General features: G+C 38.5%; 2 protein-coding genes across 3 annotated transcripts; one reads left to right on the top strand and one right to left on the bottom strand.

Annotated features, from left to right (window-relative positions):
• The first annotated feature begins 997 nt into the window (after positions 1-997).
• aadac (arylacetamide deacetylase) lies at positions 998-14,207 on the top strand. The gene is made up of 5 exons (XM_027999216.1): positions 998-1,887; positions 2,972-3,200; positions 3,513-3,582; positions 6,096-6,267; positions 11,999-14,207. Exons 1-5 carry the CDS (start codon positions 1,747-1,749, stop codon positions 12,623-12,625), a joined length of 1,239 nt encoding a protein of 412 aa, XP_027855017.1. The 5' UTR covers positions 998-1,746; the 3' UTR covers positions 12,626-14,207.
• Positions 14,208-17,441: 3,234 nt separating this feature from the next.
• LOC114161519 (succinate receptor 1) lies at positions 17,442-20,984 on the bottom strand. 2 transcript variants are annotated; one of them, XM_028044823.1, is made up of 3 exons: positions 20,004-20,258; positions 19,147-19,222; positions 17,442-18,956 (listed from the first exon to the last, which is right to left on the bottom strand). In XM_028044823.1, exons 1-3 carry the CDS (start codon positions 20,006-20,008, stop codon positions 18,009-18,011), a joined length of 1,029 nt encoding a protein of 342 aa, XP_027900624.1. In that variant the 5' UTR covers positions 20,009-20,258; the 3' UTR covers positions 17,442-18,008. The 2 variants fall into 2 exon arrangements, with proteins under 2 accessions (XP_027900624.1, XP_027900625.1); XM_028044824.1 differs by lacking the exon at positions 20,004-20,258 and adding an exon at positions 20,888-20,984 and having other exon boundaries at positions 17,443-18,956.
• Between the last annotated feature and the right edge of the window lie 1,742 nt (positions 20,985-22,726).

The following is a 22,726-nucleotide window of genomic DNA, read 5'->3' on the forward strand; positions in this document are numbered from 1 at the left end:
ACTTTTTTTTGCTTAAAGTAGTTTTGGCCAAAACTACTTTTAGCAAATATCAAACATACATTTTTGTGATTAAATTTCATAAATATCAGAAAGTAGTTTCCTGTTTGCAGGCTTCTCTCCGGGTACTCCGGCTTCCAGCCACAGTCTAAAATCACGACTGTTTAGTTAATTGGTCTCTAAATTCTGTTAGTGTGATTAAAACATTTCTTTCTTTTTTTAAAATAAGACATTTGCCTGGGTCTGAATCCCTGCCTGGGTTCTTCTGTCTTCATGGGGTTTGAATGTTCTCCAGGTACATTAGTGGGTTCTCTCAGGGTTCTCCAGCTTCCCTCCCAGAGTCCAATAACATAACTATTGGTTTAATTGGCTTTTCTTGTTGACCTTTGCCCCATGTCTTCTCCCATCTCTTTTGCTTTTTTTTATTGAATTGCCGTTAACTCGCAGAATACAGTTTTCACTTTGGTCATGAAGTCAGCTAGGAGGAAAATATTTTATACAGTGTAGTATTTTGAGTATGAATTTTCTTTTTTCCCCCCAATTTTCAAAGGGTTTCTGTTTGAGCTATGCTAATAAAGTAATAACAAGCCAACATTATACTTATGTCTAAATGTTATCAAGTTATTGCCTCAATAGCTTTATTGCATTACTGGATTTATTGCATTTAGAATGGTCAGACTTATTATGTTATTCATCAGTACTTTACTGGATATTAATACAATATTAGTTGCTATTCACTTTTAGATGGTAGACTCCTACACACTTATTTATTTAATTTTTTTTTTCTTCCTTCAGCCATGGGATTCAGGACATGACCTTGAGCTTTGTACATCCCTGAATCAAGAACAGAACAAGCTGTCGTTAAAAGTACAATTATTTACCTTGAGGAAAACTCCTGCTTGCGTTTACTCTTCTGTGTCAAACTCCTGCAGCTCTTGGCCGCTCCTCCAGCAGCATTTTGAAAGGTAAAGCATCAGAGTCATGTTTCTTTTGACTGTCAGTCATGCCGGGGGAAATCTAACACCAATCGTATAATTAGCTTAGGCTGCCTCGCAGCCACGTATACTTATCTGGACCTTCATTTAGCGATAGCTGCTCGGTTAGAAGTTGGGAATACTGAGAGCTTCTCTAAGAAATTAGACGGAGTCGCAGAGAATCCGAAGGGCAACTGCAACCGGCGGCGAGGCGAACACAAGCAATAAGTCAGACGTTAATGACATTTGAGATATTTTCAGAGAGCGGGTCTGAAGAGCTCACTGCATGGAGTCCTGTTGTTTCAAAAGCCTTCATATCTGCGCAGCCGCTTCATTTTGGCACAGAGCTCTGTCGCTCTTCCTCTCTAATCCGCAAACGATTAGAGAGCATCCGAGGAACTGCCTTACGGGCAAGGTGGGACGGTGTTGCCTCGTGAGCGCACAACGTGCGCGCCCTCTCCACGCCACCGAGACCTCAATTCATTCCGCTGCTGCACGAGACAGACATGCTCTACGGAACGCGCGCCATCAGCGAAGGAAAGCTCCGAATATGCAGGCCGATAAGAACCAAATGACACCAACCACACGCCCTAACTTTTAGCTCGTCGGGATCCGGAATTGATATTTTCTTTTCTTGTCTTTTTTTTTTTTTTTTTTTTTTTTTTTTGGGGCGTTCGCTCTTCCGCGCGCCGGAGAGACTCCTTAACAAGTGCACCCCGGCAGTCCGTCCGTGTTTGCAGCTCGCGCTCAGTGGCCGGCGGACGCACGCTGTAAGATGAGGCTTGGACGCATCATTTTATTCGTCGCTTTCTGCTCTTTCACAGCTTATTATGTTTACGAGCCAATTCCTGAAAGGATAGAGGAGAGATGGAAACTCATGCTGACCAATTCCTTTTTCAGAACTCTCAGTCACCTGGTAAGAGAAAACTTTTCCTCTTCTTTTAGTTTCTGAGGATTTTTTTAAATTTACTTTATAGACAAAGCTTTTAACACTAAGGCTTTGCAACTATTTTTCAGTTGCTTTATGTTTTGATATTCATTATTGTTTCTTCCTTTAGAGCAGGTAAAACTTAGTTGTTTTTTCTTCTATTATTATTTTTTGCTGATGTAGATACGCATACTGGTTACACCAGATTATGTCAGATGCTAATCCATGTGTTGTATAGTCCTCACCTGGTCTAATAATAGATCCTAATATGGAAACTCTCCTCCATTTACGAGGGCTGGACACCTGTGGTTTATAATACCTAACAGAGTATTAGCAAACTGGACTTTTCATAGTTTGCTATGAAAGTTTGCAGTTACGTTTGAGCACGTGGTTATAACCTCAAATAATTCACAAACGTAACAATAGTGTTCTTATTTTTATTTCCACATTTTTAGCCTGTAACACTGAAACATCAGACACAACTTTTTTTTTTTTTTAGATACCTATACTACAAGCTCTTTAATAAAGCAACATGTGCATGTCTATAATTTAACATAGATGATAGTGAAGATGTGTGTTGGAGCAATGACCTATACCGCTTAAGATCGCCTCGTTCACATATTTGGGGGAATCATTTGCAGGCAGGCACAAATAATAGCGCAGTTACATAAAGTACTCCCTTTAAATTATGCGAAGCTGTCTGCAGGTTGTGATCGTTTTAGTGTCATATAATTTATGGGAAGCTGTTAACGTCTTTATTTGATTTTACAATAAAATGAGCCCATTTGCATTTTGACTTAAGTTAATAACCAGAGATCTGCTTTGAGCTCGTGAAACAAGAAGAAACAAGTTATCTTTTAGTTTTGAATTCCTCTTGGTTGTGATTTCTCCTAAGAGATCTTCTTCAGGAACAGTTGACATTACACAAAGCTGCATTCATGTGACTATTTCATTCCCTATTTTCCAGATTCATGTCCTAAGCATGAGGCTGTGAGCTTAACTTTTCTTCATTTTACAGTTGGGATGTGATGATGGTTCGCTTCATCTCTTATTGACTGTTTCCCTTTTCCAGGCAGACCTTTGTGAGTCAGCGGGGCTGAAGGACTACATGGATGTAATGTATGTCATTACTCTATTGGAAAAGATCGTGCCGGTGTCTGATGAACACGTCAAAGTGACAGAAGAAAAGTTCGACGGCGTGGAGGTGGTGCTTTACCAACCGAAGCTCCAGGGCGGAGACGCTCACCTGAGGAGAGCTGTCATTTATCTGCACGGGGGAGGATGGTGTCTAGGAAGCTCCCGTACGTTGGGTTTTGTTGCATATTCACAGAAATGAAGTCTTTTATAGCTTCAATATGTTCTAAAGAAAATCAGTTTGTCTGACAGACAACTTTTTGAGTGCTTGTGCAGCCCCCAATATAGTGTCCTGGGCAAAGAGCCACACTATCCATGAACATAATAATAACTTTATGTTGTATGCTCAGTCTGTTGAATGAATAACTTTATATTTTGTTGGACAGAATCCTTTTTTATTCATGCAAGTTACTGTACAGTTTTAAAAAATCCATTCGTCTATTAAGACTTGTCTGACATGGGGTTGTCTTTCTGTACAGGCATGAGTCCATATGATCTGCTGGCCAGAAAGATCGTCACTGAACTTGATGCTGTCGTCCTCTCTGTAGAGTAAGTGTCTTGGTGTTTTTTTAGAAAGTGTAAATGCAACAAAATGCAAAAAACCACAATATGAACATTTTAAATGGAGCTCTTTTCCATTTATAAGTGAAAGAAAAAGTTTTGCTTTGACTCTGTTCTTCGAGTTATCTCATTTCTTTCACTGAGCAGCTTTAGCTATTAGAAGAGGAGAATATATAGGGCTAGAACACTTAATTAGGATTAAAATAATCGTCACCAAATTTAGTGTTGATTAAAAATGCAATTTTGATTAAAGAAATCAGCAGTAATGAAGCCAAAACTGTACAACAAATAAATGTTGCATTCAAGATAAGACAAGAGCTTTACTTGTAAATACATTTTACCCATAACTCCACAAGTGGCATAGGTTTACCTTAACCCTATTAAAATTCTGTAGAAACAAAACAAATTTCATGTTAAGCACCTTTTGCTTTCCAATTATTAATCTGTTAATCCAAAATACAGTCAACAGATTAGCCCTATACTCTATTTAATGTTAAGTCCAGCAGAAAGGGCTGATCTTCTCACATGTTGATGTGTGAAATATTTTTTAGCTGCCGATGGGTCCCTTATACTAATGATCAAGCGTTTACTAAAGTAATGCTGTTATTGTATTTTCTTATTTAAAAAAGGGAATTGAATTGTTCATTTGTATATTAAATATATTTGTAATTTTGTATAACAATGACTTAGGTGGCTAAATGAGAAATCAGCAGAATGTTCCAAGTTTATTTCATCCGATTAATTGATCACTCGTCAGACCGAAGTAGACGTTTACAAACTCGTCAGATAATTGTGAATCCACATATTTTTTTTAGTTGCATCCCTAAAAATATGGCAAACAGGAACTTTTGGGGTTTTTGGAAATGCAGAAAATGAGCGCAACACTACAAGTTGTGGCGGTTGATGTTGTCTCGATTAAAGAAACGACTAAAGAGCTTAAAGACTCTGTGGAAAATATTCTAATTAGGCTGGGCGAGGTTGCGCAGCGGGTGTCCGACATTGAAGATGCAAGTGCTCAGATGGAGAAATGTGTGGAGATATGTGACAAGAAACTGGCGACTCTCTGGGAACGAGGACTCAAATCATCTTTATCAAACACTTTGTAATCTTAAATATCAGTTACATGAGCTATATTATAAAAGAGCTGAATATGCCTTATTTAGACTTAAAATTAAATATTATGAAGGTGGAAAAAAAGTGGCAAATTACTGGCGAGACAACTTAAACAACAAGATGACTCTAATAACATTCCTCTAATTAAAAAAAGATGGTAAAACATTCACCGCAGCCAAAGAAATAAATAGGAACTTTGAAGAGTTTTATAAAAACCCTCTACACATCCACTAACAAACCTAACAAACTAATCTTAATAAATGGGCAAAATTGAAACTCTCTTTATGGGGAAAGGTGAAGGTAATAAAAATGGTGATAGCCCCATTATTCAATTATGTTGACATCCCATCCCAGGTTTACAAACAGTATGAGACTTATGTTAAGGACTTCCTTTGGGACAAGAAGAAACCCAGAATTGGCATTAAGAAAATGTGGTGTGCAAGGGACGTAGGAGGCACGGCTATATAATCTCGCATTTGCAATGTCTAGGTTGTCCAAATATTTTGAAAAGGGAGAAACAAAGCTGAGTTGGATGAATATTGAAGAAGAATTAGTGAACCCTTTCAGACCAATAGATGTCCTTTATTGATTTGATATGCGCTGACCTGGTTGTTTTGTTTTGCTTTGTTTTATTTGTGGTTTTTGTTTTGTGAGCGGGTGGGAAGAGTTATATACATATATGTTCTGAAATAATAAAAGCTTTAACAGCAAAAACAAGTATGATTTTATTAGTGGTAATAGTAATAGGTAAAGTTCATAGCATCATCATTAAGGAGAAATGCATATTACTTTCCTTAGAATAGCGAACATAAAAGTTAGACCGAAGTAGACGTTTACAATCTTAAAACAACTCCAATCTTAAAATTATCGTTGTCTTTGCTTGTAAACATTAATTTCTGAAACTTAAAGTCACTGTCATGTTTCCATTCGCATGTTATTAACACAGAAGACATATGAAAGTAGGAGGTGCAATTGTTTTAAGACGATATAAGTCTTTGCCCTTCTTGGCATCAGCTTAAGGAACCAAACTCATTGGATTTTCAACACACAAAGAGAAATATTGCAGCATGTTCTGAAGATTTTATTCACATTTCCATCAATAACTTCTGTTTACCTCTACTACTGAACAGTTAGACAAACAAGCTCATTCCAGTTTGACTTTTTCATTTAACATAGCACTCATTTAAAAAAATAACTTTGACCACAATGTGGAAAAAAACACACAAAAAAACCTTTAGGATAGTGACTTATTTGCTTGTCTTTGTCGTCTTTAACTCTGTAATTTGATCGTGTTTATGTTTCCAGGATTAAAGTTTTGTCTGTGAGCCTGACCTCCAAAGCCTTTGTTTTCACTGCAGGAATAATCTGTGAACTCTTATCTGTTTTAGGTACCGTCTCGCCCCGGCTCACCATTTCCCTGTCCCATATGAGGACGTGCACCGTGTGGTCAAATACTTCCTCCAGAAGGGGGTGCTAGCCCAGTACTCTGTGGACCCGGGGCGTGTTGCTGTGTCAGGGGATAGTGCTGGAGGGAACCTTGCAGCGGCAGTCTCTCAGCAGGTACAGAGTCTGTTTTTGCTTCAGAGACTCAGAGAAGGCTAAAATTTGGTTTCTCATAGGATCTGAGGGCATAAGAAAAGGTGGATTTAGCAGAAATTTGTAGAATTGCCCATAGCTATATTACCTAGATGTCACTCATCAAATTATTGGAATGTCAGTAAAGAAATGAATATACTTCTGAACACTGTTTAATGCCAGAGAATACAGTTTGGTGTGACCTTGACCGGTCAAGAAATTTTTGTAGCTGTTTTAAGCTGCTTCAAAAATGCAATTGATGTGACAAATCAATCAAATTAATGGTCACAAGACAGCTAAATAATCTATCAAATAATCATTTGAAGGAGGAGTCAGGATTTCATGTATTACATTAAATGGAAGCAAAAGAAGATTTCAGTATTTTTAAGAAAAATTTTTTATTTCTAATCCAAACAAATAATCTGTACTGGTAATACAGATTATTATTGGTAGACCTAATGGTCTACCAATGACAGCTAATCACTAGTATTGCCACAAACTAAGTCTATTATAATCAACCCACATAAGCTTAAATGAACAAAAAAGAAACACACAACAAGCAAATACTCATTTAGATAATCATTCTACAAACACAATTCTTATGACAGTGAAATGAAGATTCAGAATTTGACCGAAACAATTTAAAAGTTTTTTGTCTCTCTCAGAAGCTCAAAGGAAGAGATCGTAAAGTTCTACTGTCAACCTTAATTCATAAAGGGAAAATGTTCAGAAAGACAATCAAACGGAGATTTAGTACTACCTCTTGTCTGTCATCTCGCTGCACCAGAATTGCAGAGAGATAATAGTTTTTATTATGATATAATAAATACTGTTTTACTTTAGTCCATAAACGTCTGTTGGTTCGCCTGTTTTTCAGCAAAACTGACTAGGTTTCTTTTTGTTTGGTTCTGCTCCAAAAATATAGTTCTGCTTCCAAATTGTCACTCTAAGACTGGCAGGTGGTTCTGGTCTTTTCTTGTACTGGACTTTGGATGTCTGGAGGTTCCTCTGAACAACCTTTTTTAGATGTCACAAAGGCATTTTTAAATTCAAAACGTGTCAACCAACTATGACCTTAGCTTAGACCAGTCTTTCTAAAACTATGGTCCCCGGACCACTTGTAGTTCACTGGCGCCCTCGAGAGGGTCCGCGAGGTGCCGCATGTAAACAAACGTTTATTTGCCGTGACTTGAACTCAAAGTGCGACGCTACAATTAGCTTGCCAAAGGATTGTTTTTAAAAATAATCATGGATAAATGACTTAAGACCGGGTCACTAAAAAGAAAGCCTGAAGATACCGGTGGAAAGTTTCTCAAGGTGAGTTGCAGAACTTTTGTTTTTCAACACTGTTACGGTACATAGCATGCCACAGGCATGAATATCCAGGCTGTGATGAATGTGATAAAAGAGCTGCACCCCACACTGACTAACTGCACCTTAACACCTAAAATAAAATTATTTATGTCGGGCTATCTGTTGGCTGAAAGAAAATGTTTGACTTTGTCAACGCAACTCAAGTCTAGATTTTCTTTTATTGATCTTCTGAATTACAAATAGCCCTAAAACGCTATGAGTGCACACAACACTTGTAGTACTGAACTCTATTTTATTTCCATGTGTTTTATATCAATGGAAAGCTTAGAATCCATACTTCCAGAATCTGTTAACAACTCGAAATGCCCCGAGCAAGCTTGTTCAAAGTTTTATTTTGGCCAGTGAAATTTATAAAACTGCGCATAAGGAGGAATAAAGACAGTGAGTTAAGAGAGAAATGTTTTTGTTTCAGGTTGTATATTTTAAGATGTTGTGTTTCAAGTTAGGTGGTCTTTGGGTGTTTGTTAAATTTTCAGGCCTTTGGCCTGAAAAAGTAAGAGAAACACTGCCTAAGACTTATGTAATAACTGTGTCAGGACTGCAGCTGTTTTACCCTATTTTTGTCAAACTTGACAGAATTTCTCTAAATAAAAGACAGCATTAACATTCATAGTCTGAAACATTTCCAAGACATTTCACAGTGTTAATATTTAATACTAAAAAAAGTTCTATTTTTGAGTTGGGGAATTAGTAAAAGTGAATTTCACCAAGCTTTACACCAGTCTAAAAGAGCTTGTATCAAGCAGCCACTGCTGACAGGGCTTCTCAGCAATAATCCAACTTTTGTTTGTTGGGACAGTGCTGCACTTTCTGCTGATTGAAAATAGAAATGGAGAATACCTCATTGCACAAAACAAATAATGTTCTCATGATAGGGAGAAGTAGCATTTATGGTTTTGAGGCACGCACGGGCAATTTGATCAGCAATTAAGCCATTTTACCTGATATGGGACAAAGCAATCTTGTTTCATTAAAGATAATCACATAATAAAAAAAAAAAACAATGAAAATTTGCTTTAACTTAATAGCATTTGGTTGCTGAACAGAGGATATGTGTATTTCCATTAGAGAGAGTTCATCACACAGGGCAAGAGGAGGCTCAGGAGAAAACTTTAGGCTCCACAACGTACAACAGGCACATGAACAGACAGAACCACGGCTCAAGAATAATCCTTGTGCATGCAGGGAGCTCCGCAGATAATCTCTTTGGAATTTAATTTTGTAATAGTGATCTGGGTTGAGGTTCGGGTGAATTCTCAAGCCATTTCCTTGGGCTTTAGCAAAGTTAGAACAAATCGCAAACACCGTATGACGAGCACCGTCTTCGTTTGAAAGTGTGCGTCGCAAAACCTCAGCGAAAAACACGATTTCAAATGTAGCCGTGATGCAACGACGTGTGCGTCTGTGTTTGTAAGTGAAGGCGAAATGAGTCATCCTCTCAAACATTCTCTAAAAACACAAAGCTTTGTGTAGGAAATTACCTGCCGAGCTGAGAGGTTATGTAGATGAAGCTCATATAACAGCACCGGCAGTTACTCATCTACGATAAAGAGGGAGGTAGGTGTTGAGAATCCAACACTGATGAGTTGAACAAAGCAAGTGAAACAAATGCTAATCCTGTTACGTAATAGTGGCCAATAACTTAATACCTGCCAATGAAGTAATACTTTTTGTCATCTTAAATGTAACAAAGCCAATAAAGTAATGATGATAATACGTCATTACTTAGAAATCTTTGAAAACTGAAGCTGAAATAATATTTTATTTGAACACATAATTAGGAGTGTATTTCTTAGAAACAAAATGTTTTTCTTGGCAGTTCTGTGCAGTTTGGTAGTCGTACGCATTGGTGAAGGATCCATGTTAACCCTTTATGTCCTGACTTTAAAATCTCTGCCTGGATGTTTTTTTACTTATTTCAACTGTACGCAGTTCGTTAAATGTCCTGTGAGTAAATATATTTGCCCATTTATCCGTAACAGCTAGAACTTTCAATATCTAGCAAGTTATTTCTGCAATATACCAGAGTGCCCCTCAGATTAATTTCACTCCCTGCTACGGCAGGGGTGAAATTACTGTAGTAACCCGAAATTGGCTGGAAAGCACAACGTCTCTCCTTTCAGAAACCGTTGGAATTTTACAGAGAAGTGTGGCAGAATTACGGTACTGCAGATTTGGCTGGATCGTCGCCGCTCCGTTTAGGAATTTATAGGGTTAACCCTATAAGTCTTCATTGGCGAGAACAGCTGTCTCCTAATTCCAGCGGCGTGAAGGGTCTATATTGGCTTGTTTGCTGATAACAAGCTTGTGTCTGGTCCCACGCAGCTGACGGAACAAAAGCATAGAGGAGGTAGCAGTACATTTATTCTTCCTAGCAAAGGCAAAAAAAAAAATACAGTTTGCATTGCAACAGGTTTGCTTGTAGTAGCTTAATAACATTAGGGAGCATTTTCTTAGGTTCAGTGAATCTGTTCATAACTTTGTTTGGTGACACTAGCTGTTTGGATCTCTTAGTGGAATGTGCTGGAACACATGAAGAGAACAGAGGTCATGTGACCTACCTCCGTTTGCTCAGTGTCATTTAGCCAATAATATAATTCGGTTTAACTTGCAAGTTATTGGGCCAAAAACTGAATTACATTATTGACAAATAACTGCATGATTGGGTCTGTTACTTTTGTAATGACCAAACTGTTGCATTATCAGCGTGTCTTACCTGATTTGTTGCCACGTGTGCATTTTTATTTATTAATTAATTATTTTACTGGTTCCTTAGACCCCTTGGTAAACATCCCATCCTTCATGAATGCTGTGTCCACAGTCCAGAACATCATGCTACAACAAAGTGAGGAATTTTCAATGCGAGACGGTTTTAGATGATACTAAAACATTCTCCTCAGTAGTACATCTTAAAACATTTGAATGTATGATGCTTTTCGAGCTCGTTTATCATGTAACAAGATTTGTTTTGTCAGTCAAAGGTGAATGTCTTAAATAAAAAGACTCATTATGAAAAAGACAGGGAATGAACAAGGAAACTGAGCTGCAGCTTTAGAAAACCTTAAAGGAAAACATCCCCCAGGTCTTTATTTTACTTTTTTTTAAAGACTAAGAGAGAGGGGCTTATGTAAAGCAAAATATAAAGAAATGAGAAGAGGCTCGTGATTTTTGTGCAGTACTGTCATCTGGTTCAGTATCACAGTGAGCGATCTAGAGCTGTGTCTTTGTAGCATCCTCGGACAACATAATGCTCCTACAAAGAACGGTCTTGTCTACACATCCGTTTACTGCTTATACGTTTGTCTTTCAGGCTGAAGAAATTCTCGGAAAAATCTTTTAATGACTGAGAGGAGTGTTGATTGGTGCTTGGTAAACTGGTGCACTCACAAATATGTATTTATTTTTACCCGTGTAAAAATAAGTTAAGATGTGTGGGGGGAGTATAGCTCATCAATAGCTCATCCATTTGTCATTGAAAAGCTTGTTTCACCGAGCCGGGGGATGACGAATCAGCACACGTCTTTTTCATAAATCAAGTTGAATAGAAAACAATATTTGTACTGACTGCTGTATAGGATAGTTAAGCAAAAAGAGAGAAAATCAGGCAAACGCAGCTGTGGCTCAGTAAGTAGAGTCATTGTCTTGCAGTGGAAAGGTTGCAGGGTCAACTACAGTTTCCTCCTGTCACATGTTGATGTGCCCACAGGCAAAGCACTGAACTCCAGGTTGTACGACTTGAAAAGTACTCTACAAACAATTCACTTAATTTATTGACAACCCAATAGCTACAAAATTGAAGTGATTGATAGCTTAAAAATATTTAGCAGTGATGGCACAAGGACAACCAAAAGTATGTCATTGTCAAAGTGGTGCTGTTAACTTGTTGTGTGTCTTCATTGCTTCAGACAAAGGAAGGACAAAGTCTGAAGTGAACTGTTTGACCATGCTGGCGTTAGTAAAGCATTTAAGAGCGGCGCATTTGTCAGTTGTGACAGTATTCCGAGATGGAGATACTTTAAAAATAAAAAAGATTTATTTTTCAACGATTGCTTAACACCAAAATTAACTTTTTATCAGTTATTACCTTTATTTTCAGTATAAGGACTGATGCTCATATTATGTATAGTTGAGCCCAAAAATATTGATATTGTTATATTTTCCTTAACTTGTACATCAGTACCATGACAGTAAAAGATAAATGGTTTTTTTGTCTCTTTTTTTTTTATGAGCCGTGAGTATCACATATAGGGCTTCTTCAGAAACTTGCTGTTTTCATCTTATGTCACTGAGTAATGCCCCATCTTTTTATCAACAGTCTGATTTACATATGTCTGCTCCACAGCTGCAAAAGGAGTCTGGGCAGCAGATCAAGTTGAGGGCTCAGGCACTCCTTTACCCCGTGCTGCAGGCGTTGGACCTCAAAACGCCTTCATATCAGCAGAATAAAGACATGCCGATTCTGCCACGCACGCTCATGGTGCGCTTCTGGAGCGAGTATTTTACTAGCAACAAAGCCCTCTTCAGAGCCATGATGGCCAACTCGCACAACAGCCCCGAGTCGTCCAGGTTACTGAAGTTCGTCAACTGGAGCGCCTTTCTGCCAGAGGCGTATCACAAAGAGTACAACTACAGCGCTCCCGCTATCGCGCAGGGAACCGAAGGGGAGGTGGCCGGGATGGACGGGCCGTCTCAGTCGTTCGCCGACCCCAGGGCGTCGCCCTTGCTTGTCCCGGACGCGGACTTGCACTCTCTACCCAAGGCGTACATTCTGACGTGCGAGTACGACGTCCTCAGAGATGACGGGATCATGTACGCCACACGTCTCCGGGCGGCTGGCGTTGAGGTGACGCACCAGCACTATGACACGGGATTCCACGGAGCGCTGATGTTTACTGTGTGGCCGACTGACTTTCTCATTGCACGTCGCATGACAGACAACTACATTAAATGGCTCAAGGATAATTTGTAAAAAGAAAAAAAAAACTTTTGACTACATAAGTGGGTATTCCAGTTTTTTGTTTTTTTTCACACAATGCACTAATGTTTAGTTGAATCTTTTTTTCATGTTGTTTTTAACTATTGGTGGTGTACTTCTTTGGTCACGCTGTTTTTCTTTAAATATGCTAATTTCATCTGTTTTCTTCTAATGGATTTTGCCTGATTTTGAAACTGTAGTGAACATACTTTTTAATTTTAAGGTGACGAGTGAAAACTGACACATGTATCATCATATCATTGTGCTAGCTGCAAACGTAATGCTTATGTAAAATAAAACTGTGGCTATCATATTAGTTTGATGGACAGGGTTTTTTATTTTTTACCCTGAACAGAGCTCCTTTTCATTGTTTCCCATCACATAATATTCCATCAGATCTCGTATTTATTGTATCAATATTAGTCTTAATAGTCAGTAATGCATACCTCTGGAAGTAAAACTGTCCCTGCAGAGATTTGAAGAATTCATTATAAGTCTTTGCGAGCAGGAGAGGATTTTTCCAGATGCTTTTTTGGCCAAAGTTAACATTTATCACAGTATGTACTGCATTCCAAAGAGTTACAAATGAGTTCAAGTATTTGTATCACATTGATTTATTGTAGTTTCTGATTCCAAAGATTGGTAAAATTGGATTATGTTGAAAAGTTTTATTGGCGGCGGAGTGAGGGGGACAAGAACAACAACAACAACAAAAATGAATTTGACACCCTCAAATTTTAATTTTCACTTCCTGCAAGTAACCAATGTAAAATGTTTTTAAAATGTTCTCTTGTAATACAAGGTCAGTGAATGTTGATGTTCCATATTCCATCTGACTATTAGTAAAAAAAATTATCTAACCATTGTTAACATTGTTTGAGGAAGCATACTTGCAACAATAGGGCAAAACGAGGGATCGATGTAATGAAGGAATGTGGTAATGATTGATCATGAAGCCTTAATCTTTAGAGAGTGCCCCAATTTAAAAAGCATAACTTATAATATGTAGCATCAACATTTACATTTGGAGCACATATGACTCTACTCACCCTATTCTAAAAACAAAACTTTGAAGTTTTTACACAAAACCCAGATCTGTTGAAAGAAGTTGATAGAAAATTAAGCTGTAGCATAGGACTCAAGTTTCAGGCAGAAGATTTTAAGGTTTTAATATATTTATTACCATATATTGTTTTTATATTAACATTATTCAGAAAAGGCGATTTTGCTGACTAAGCCCCAGTCATTGCAAGCACTGAATATAACTCACTTGCATTTCAGGACTATTTCAGTTATTTAATTTAATATATGAAACGAATTAACAAGTGACAGCTTGAGAATCATATTTTTATTAACGTTATTAATGACAAAACATCAATACTACCACTCCCTCTGCTACTAATAATGTAACTTTCCACATTTGCCCTGTGTCGTGTTTTTTGCGTCAACACTTTTACGTTCTCGGATGTAAAAATGAGTTTTACGTTTTGTTTTTGCAGTTGGAAAATTTGTGGGCCTCGTGCAAGTTTAATGTAAAATGACAATAAAATCACTTAAGCTTTCAACTGCTAAAAAATTGTTGTGTTTTTTTGGTCTTATGTATTCACATGTGTCATTAACAAAGCATGCTGTGCTTGAACAGTAGAAATACTGCAGATAGAAAATGTGATGTTACTTCACGCCTTTTACAGACATACAGTACATTGAATAGAAAGTTCAGAGATGTCAACTGTTATTCAATGAAACACTAACAGCTCCAGGCTGCAGAGTACAAAGACATACACATTTATGCACAATTTTTTTCATCTTAACCTGGATTTATTCCCATGAAACATAAAGGGATGTTTGTTGTGTTCGTGCTTTTGAAATGTGCCTCATGACTGGTCCAATTCAAACGCCAATGTTGGACTAATAACCATATTTTAAGAGGCACTGCAAGGGAATGGTTGCAAATGAAATAAACTCTGAGGGATTATGCATAATTTTTTTGTTTAAGAAATTGGTGCTCTCTATGTTCATGCAGAATTCTGTAAACGTAAAAACGCACATTAAACAGATGGAGAAAACACGACCTCATCAAGTTCAGTGGAGTATTTCTATCAAAGCCTGAATGGAGATAGTGCCGCATTATATATGTGAAGTAATGAAAGTTAACATTACATCACGTTAACCCAGATTCGGTTTTGCTTGGATGTCTTGCTATCTGTAAAACAACTGGCTTCACAAGGTAACATAGGTGAAGATAAAACAAAGCACATGTATATTTCACATTTGTCCTCAGATATTTTTCCATTAGTTTATCCTTTCTGATTGCTCATAATGCAACTCTCGTGCTTCTCATCATGTGCTCCAAAAACGTCAGGTCAGACATTTTCTATTTGCTTTTTTCCCCGTTGTTGGTTCCATTCGAGATTCCTATCTAAATGCAGTGATGGATCATGGTATGACTTGTCCTAATAGAATCAAAGCATAAAGTCCTGTTCATTTTGTTAAAGCTATGTAACATCTTTACAATAATACATTTAGCTCTCTAGCGATCATCAAAAGGTCAAAAGCTCAGTGGTGTGACAAAAAATAGCTTCTATAGCGCATATACAGTAGGTATTTATTTTACTTCACTAGTAGTGGAAAAAGGTTTGGTTTTAATATCAACAGGGAAAGCAAATGACATAAAGGGGCATATATACTATACCAATCTTACATTAAGACAATCTGCACAATGTCCTGTACAGACTGACTCAGGCATACAAAATCCACGTGGCGGTCGACCTTGTTGGACCAGAAGAGGTTTAAAGTAAAGCTGAGTGGAGTACAGTTCATGCCCAAACATACGAGTGTGTGTTTTTAAAATTGTGCCCAATAAATCGACCTCTAAACACCTCAACACACTTTCTGACCTGGATGTCAACAGTCTACTGCCCAAGGGGGGAGTGTATAAAAACATATTCGTATGCACATTTTCTGATTCTTAAGCTTATTCTTATGAGAAACCAGGTTGGGGTTTTTTTTTTTGCTGTCATAGCATTGGAATTGCACCTGGTGCTCCGTCTCCAAATCCAACCTGGTACGCTACACCTTATACGGCTAAACTTGGTTACAACCCATTTGGTACGTTATGAGTGATTTCTCTATTCCCTTCAACACATGTAGGAGCCTTTCTGTCAAACTTCAGAAACACAAACACTAAGAATGCCCACATGGACAACTGTAAAATTGATAATTTTATAGATTGCCATCATAATTGTAGAATGACAGTATTTGACTGAATTCCACTTTGAATAAGTGGCATTTTATTTAAAAATAAATAAATAAATAAAGGAAAAACAAACAGTAAAGTCAACAAAATCACTGACAAAACACATTGTTTTCTGATCGGCGTGGCCGCTGACTGAACAGATAAGGCACCAGGGTTATTCCTGGCTCTTAGCCTGGTCTGGAGCAGGCAAGCTGCACAGGATAAATCGCCATGGTAACTTATGTCCGACTGCTTTTGTGAAACCGAGTGGAGGCTTAATTCAGCTAGGATATCTGGAAAATCCCGGTTTTGTGAAGCGGCCCTCTGGTGACCTGTCCAGGGTCTACACAAAATAAACATCATGGCAGCATTTGAGGATGGTAACCAATGAAACTACACATCTTCATGTGTAGCTGCCTCTACGTTGATTGAGATAAACTGTTACCTTAAGATGACCTCTTGTGTTTTAGCATTTGAATCAGAATTGTTTGTTCAGCTCAAAGTTGTAAAGCCTGCCCAGTTCCACAACGGGGGCGACGCTTTAGTTGCACTTTATAAAGTCAGCTTTTCAAAATGTGAATGGGCCTGTACGCGCCTGTGTCCTACATCCCCAGGTAGCGTCTGGGAGATGAGCGAACGCAACAAATAGTCGAAGAATGAAAAGACAGGAGGTAGCAAAAATAAATGAACCTGAATAAAATAATGTGGGTTAAGCTTCACACTAAACACCTTCTCACCTCGAACTACTGTAAATTCAGAACAAACAAACAAACAAAAAAAAAAAAACTAATAATGAGATCACTAAACAAAACAAATTCTTCATCTGAACAAAACGTAGCAATCAATAAGTTCTCCCATACTCAGAAGGAGCACAGAAAGAAAGAAAAAAACATCCTCCTTCCTTCTCAATGGAGGGTAGCTGAGGAGTGCACCTTGGTCTAAGCAACATGTGCTGCAGCTAGCAGCAGCCACCGGTTCCACTGGATGTCAGTCTTTGACTATTTTGGACACATGATTATGCTTCAATCTCATCCACTCCATTTCAGCCCTGGTTGTGCTTGTAGGATTGCTGTAGGCTACTGGTAGCAGGTTTTCTTCATGCAGGCAGGCAACCAGTTTCCATGTTACTTGCTGAAGAAAAGCCTCAACAACCCAACACCACGTTGCCGTCACCACATGTCAGGAGGGGAATGGATTCATCGGAGTGACATGCGCTGCTAGTTTTCTGCCACACATTTTACACACAGCCAAAAAGTATCAATTTTGATCTAATCTAATTCTTCCGCATTTGGTGTGTGGCAAAATTTTATTGTGTTTCTGTTTTTATTGCTTTTTCTAAAGTCTTTACCACTGATACGTCTGTGTTTCTTGGGTTACTTCTTACTTTTTCTGGAGTAGAGTTTTTAAATACTCTACGCACTTCTGCTTATGTCCATAAAACAATATCTGCCATCTTGACATGATTTCTTAGATCCAAGAAATAACAGGCTTAAAAAAACCCTAAATAAATGAATGAATACATGTTAAGTCTTGAGTCAACTTATCTGGTAATATGATTACTTAAGGTATTACTTAGTACTTATTATACTTCTCTGGTATATTATATTTTTAGATATTGCGTCACCCTAGTGATTTGACAATTAAATCAGAATCAAAACATCCTCTTGATTCAACAAGTGTCAATGGCAACAGATTTATTACATGTCTTCTGTTAATTGAGTGGTGATAAAAATATTACATTTTATCTTAAAAATGAAAAGCCCTTTATTTTTTTCCCACAAATCCAATATTTACAAACAAATACCCTGCAATTGTGTTTTAGCTTATGTATATACAGTATATATATATATTTTTAAAATGCATATGTTATATACACAAATGTACAAGTTCTCCTAGAAATTATTGTGCCTGCTTTATCTATGTACAAAAATAAAGAATTATTCCGTGTCACAGGCCACCAGACATAAGTAACACGTTAGACTCTAAACGTACAAAGTATGAAGTCATCATGCTTTTTGCACTTAGCAAAATGCCGCCACATAATTTGCATTTAAGAAATAAGTGCTAAGACTCTGACATCTCAAGAATTATGTGTTTACAAACTGTGGTTTGTTTGCATGTGGTAATTCAAGACTCCAGTGCTCAGGCTGGTTCTCGTCTATGCTTGGTTTTGCTGCTCACGTTTCTGACTTTGGAAATTAGAAGCTCTCTGAACTTGTCTCCCATGAGAAAGTAGAAGACCGGGTTAATGACGCTGTGCAAAAACGCCAACGGTCGCGTCAAGATGTACGTGGCTTTGATGTAATCCAGGGAAGAACTGTGAACTTGGACCCAAGGCTGCTCAGATGCGATTCTGACGTTTCTAAGAATGTGATACGGGGTGTAGAGGATGAGGAACATGACCGTGGCTGAAGCAACAACTCTGAGAGGCCTCTTGTAGGACGTCCTGTGCTGTACAGCTCGTTCCTGCATTTGGAGGAGATGGGAGATTTTCTGGGAAAAGGAGCACAGTGCAAGCAGAGGAAGGATGTAACCGGTTACCGTTAACCCCAAGCTGTAGCCCAGTGGGTTAATATCTCCTTTAAGACTGGCGAAATCCCCGCAGCGGGTCCAGTTATGTTCCTGCAAGTCCTGCACCAGTAGAGTTATCAACGGACAGACTTCCACGTTTACCACCAGCCAGGTCAGGCCCGTGATGACCAGGGCCGCTCTCGGTCTCAGCAGGCGGTGGTTTCTCATCGGGTACTTTATGAGCAGGAAGCGATCCATGCTGATCCAAACCATGAAGAGGATGGAGGAGTAAAGGTTGACGTGCAGGACGTAGCGGTTTATGACGCAAACAGAGGGGTCGTTGACGGCGTGCTCGTTTGCGTACAGGTAGGAGAGGTGTGGCAGAGTGCAGAGGAACACAAGGTCGGAGATGGCCAGGCTGAAGATGTAAATGTTGCAGCTCTGCCACTCCTGCAAGCAAAATACGTAGCCAAGCACGACGACGAGGTTGCTGGGGAAGCCGACGCAGAACTCGAGCGCGTAGAGCGGCGACAAGTAGTATCTCTCCAGCACTTCGTTTAAGTTTGTGCAGTTGATCACCTGCCACGGCGAAAGGGAGAAGAAACAATGAGGAGGAGGAAGGAAGTATCAAACAGAAGAAAGGAAGCAAAAAGGGTAAGTGATGATTAAAGAAAAATTTGTGGGCTATAAAAAAAAGTCATTCAGGGTCACATAATTCTTGTTTAAGCAAGCGTATTTTTTTTTTTTAATGTGTGATCATCAGGCTTACCATTGTGAGGCTCCTGCAGTTTCTGCTGGCGTGAACTGGGGTGAGACAGTGAGCCGGTGCCGCCACTATTTGTACACTGCAGAGAGTAAACAGAAAATAGTGCCTTTCGTACAGCGTGACAGGGCGTCTGACTACCAGGGCCATTAACTTTATGGTGATGAACACACAAGAGATTGTGTAGTTTGCATCTAAAGCATATAAGGATTCCACAAGCAAAGTTGCTGCTTTACATCTTTCCCGTATTTAACTAGAATGGTGTTGCTCTCCTCCCATTCCAACTTCCACAGATCATCTGATAAAGAACTGTAGTTTGTAGTACATGATAACATGAATTGAACCAACAGAGACATACAGTATTTGCGGAAATGCAACATTATTCTCTTGAGTACAGGCTTTCTATTTTACTTTGTTAAAAATAAAATATGCATTATTCTGATTTAACTTCACAGAAACCCAACATGGTTATTTGGAAAAGTAATATGCAGAATCAAATTAGATGAGTTATTAGATTCAAGTACGCGATCTTCAGATGCAAATATATTCATTTATAGATAATCTATATTTAATCCCGCGGGAAACGAAACTATGAGTTAATCGCACTTCCCTCTGCAGCCGCCTTCACAGAGCTTCTAAAAGTGTTGCTGCTCAAACTTTTACCGATTTGCAAGTCTGATTTTGTTAAGTTTATCAGTGTTTGCAGTTTTTCTCAGTCACTGTGGTGCGTTTCTCGACATTTGCAAAGCAGTAGGAGCACTTCTTGTACAAATTCCAAAACATCACAGATTACCTGCAAAGTTGGTATCTCTAGCACCCCAATAAACCTGGTTCAAACCATCTTGCTATGAGGCCGCACTCACTTCATCCTACTCAACTTGTTCAAATGTCAACCTTCCACTCTCACCCCACGGTGTTCCCCACGGCTCAGTACTGGGAACCCCTCTTCATCATCACTTACATCCTCACCCCTTGTCACGATTCGGGTTTTAAGGAGGACCCAAGTGCAGAGAGCATGTGGAAATACTTTCTTTATGAATTTGCAAAACTGAACTGAACAGGCAATCAGTTCAGTTCAGATGGAGGGAGGGCAACAGAGAGAAGCAGAAACAAAAACAGAAAGAGGAATGTGGAGAGTAATGAGCGGGAGGTAGATATACAGAGCAGGGAGCAGGCATGACAAAGAAACTAATAAGGGAAACTGACTGCATCTGGGAAGGGAGTGAGTCAGGTATGATGAGGTAAATAACTAGCAGCTGGGGATGGGGGAGTGAATGGCAGACTGTCTGAAACAAGAACGACACCAGAGGGAAGCCTAAACACAAATTCTAACAAGATAAATTCAACACCTACAGTAAGAATCTAAACTAACAGGAGGGATGAACAAGAAGATCATATGAACAGCAAATAAATTCAAACTTGCGGAACTAATTGAGGGAATAAACTGGGATGAGGAGAAACAAGTCAAAGGAAATTAATACAAGAAAAACAACAAAACAAAGAGTCCAAACACCCAGGGATATGACACCCCTGAGTAATATTTTCTAGTAAATTTAACATCAGTTTCCACTGTTTTGTGGGTGACACCCAGCTCTTCCTGTCTAGTAATCCGAACAACCAAACACAAAATATATGACTTCTATTGCAATCTTTTTATAGCTGGAAATGTGAACGGTTAGACTTGACAATTCGCACATTGCACAAAAATAATCTAGCCAATATCAACTAGCAAAACCAGATTACTTACAGTATTATTTACAAAACTTAGCAGTCCAGCATCCACACCTGAGTTAAAGTTTCAGCGTAGAGTGATGCAGCGTCCGAAGTAGATGAAGTGGGAGTCAGACTGGTTCTCTGAAATGTTTTCTCTGGTTCCTTCCTCTTTTGTAGTGTGAAGTGATGCATCTCCCATTTAAAGGGGTGTGTGTTTTTCTTTTTAACTTGGTCGTGTTGACATGTTCCGTCCACCACCAATGCATCTTAATGGATCAAGGTAACTTGAATCCAGTTTCACTGAAAGGAGATGTCTAGTTCAAGTGAATTTTCTCAAAATGAAGAAGATGGGTTTTGTTTCCCAGAGATAAAGGTGATGGCTGATATATAAAAGACAAGATTCCTTTTGTAAATATTCAGATTAACTTTAGTTCTTTGAGAGTCTAGGGAATCTGGCAACAAATAGGAATAGTTTGTTTATTACTACTTTTTCTTACATTTGGAGAAAATATGGGAAATATTTCCCATATAGAATAAATTTTTTTATTCCAAATCAGTATTGACTGAGGATGCAACCAAAATTGTTACAAAATGTCTTAAGGACAACAAAGTCACCACATTTATGTCAAAGCCGGGGTTTTTTTGAGTGTCTTAGAAAAGTAGTGGTCTGAAATGGTGTGTGTGAGCAAGGCAACTTGTATGTCTGACTCAGTAACAACAGAACCGAAGTAAAAATAAAAGTAGGCAAGTTCTACAGAATTAAAGAGGAAAGAAAGCACAGTTGGAAATTTGGAAACGGGGCAAAACCCTGCTTGCAGAGAAACGAAAGCCTGATAGTGATGTTGATGTTGTCGTGATAAAACTATACGAACTAAAAAATGAAACTAAAAGTAAAAGCAGAATATAATGCAACAGAGCATAACAACAAGACTCTTCTCCGGCTCTGATTGGTTATTTCAGAGTGTGCGTTGTATTTCTGCACACGGCAGTAGAACCACAGAGAGGAGGCAGAAGAGCTTCATTGTTTCCCCGGATTATCTGTCTGCTGTTACGCTGTCACGACACAGTGACAGCTTTAACAAATATGGGGAAAACAGTATTTACATTAAAGATAATGCAGCTTTAATATGTAGCTCATTTAGTGGCTAACTCTGTGACTGCAATGCGTTTAGATCCAGTGACTTTAATACCACCCCATTATGCACACAGCGTTTTTCATTGGATTGTCTTGTCTCAAGAAAACTATTTAATAAGTCCTTCTTCTTTTTTTTTTTAACTATAATTTTTTTTATCTTCAAAATTTCAAAGAAGCCAAACTTTTTTTTCTGCCTCTTTGTCATTTTACTCTCAGGTAAAAAGAGAAATAGGTATGTAGCAGAAGGTGTAAAGAGACAGGTTGGGACTCTTGTAGTCACAATTGAGCTGTTTGTTGCACAATTTGTTGCACAATTGGGCAATGTCTGTGGTCATTTTCCAGCTCGGCAAACTATAAAAACATAAGCCTTTGACATGCCAAATGTCACACAAACTTTGTTTTTTTCCAGGGTAGTATGTAAAACAGTCTGAGAGGTGGTACGTACCAGATGAGTTATCAAATTCTTCTGCATGAAGCTGAGAATTTATTGAAATGACGGCACTGTTTACAACGACGGTGTGTTTTCAAAATCACCTGGGGAAATGTGAGGTGATGCTGAACAACTGATCAACATAAGATAAATATTGTGCAGAAAAAAACTAAAGCATTACTGGATTGTGTTATTATGATTATAATAGACAGACAGACAGACAGACAGACAGACAGAGGGCTTTATTGGTCCCTTTAGGGAAATTGGTTTGCAGCAGGGACAGCAACATGCACACACAATCCTGACAT

This window comes from Xiphophorus couchianus, chromosome 18 (genome assembly GCF_001444195.1).
Source record: "Xiphophorus couchianus chromosome 18, X_couchianus-1.0, whole genome shotgun sequence".
NCBI lineage: Eukaryota > Metazoa > Chordata > Actinopteri > Cyprinodontiformes > Poeciliidae > Xiphophorus > Xiphophorus couchianus.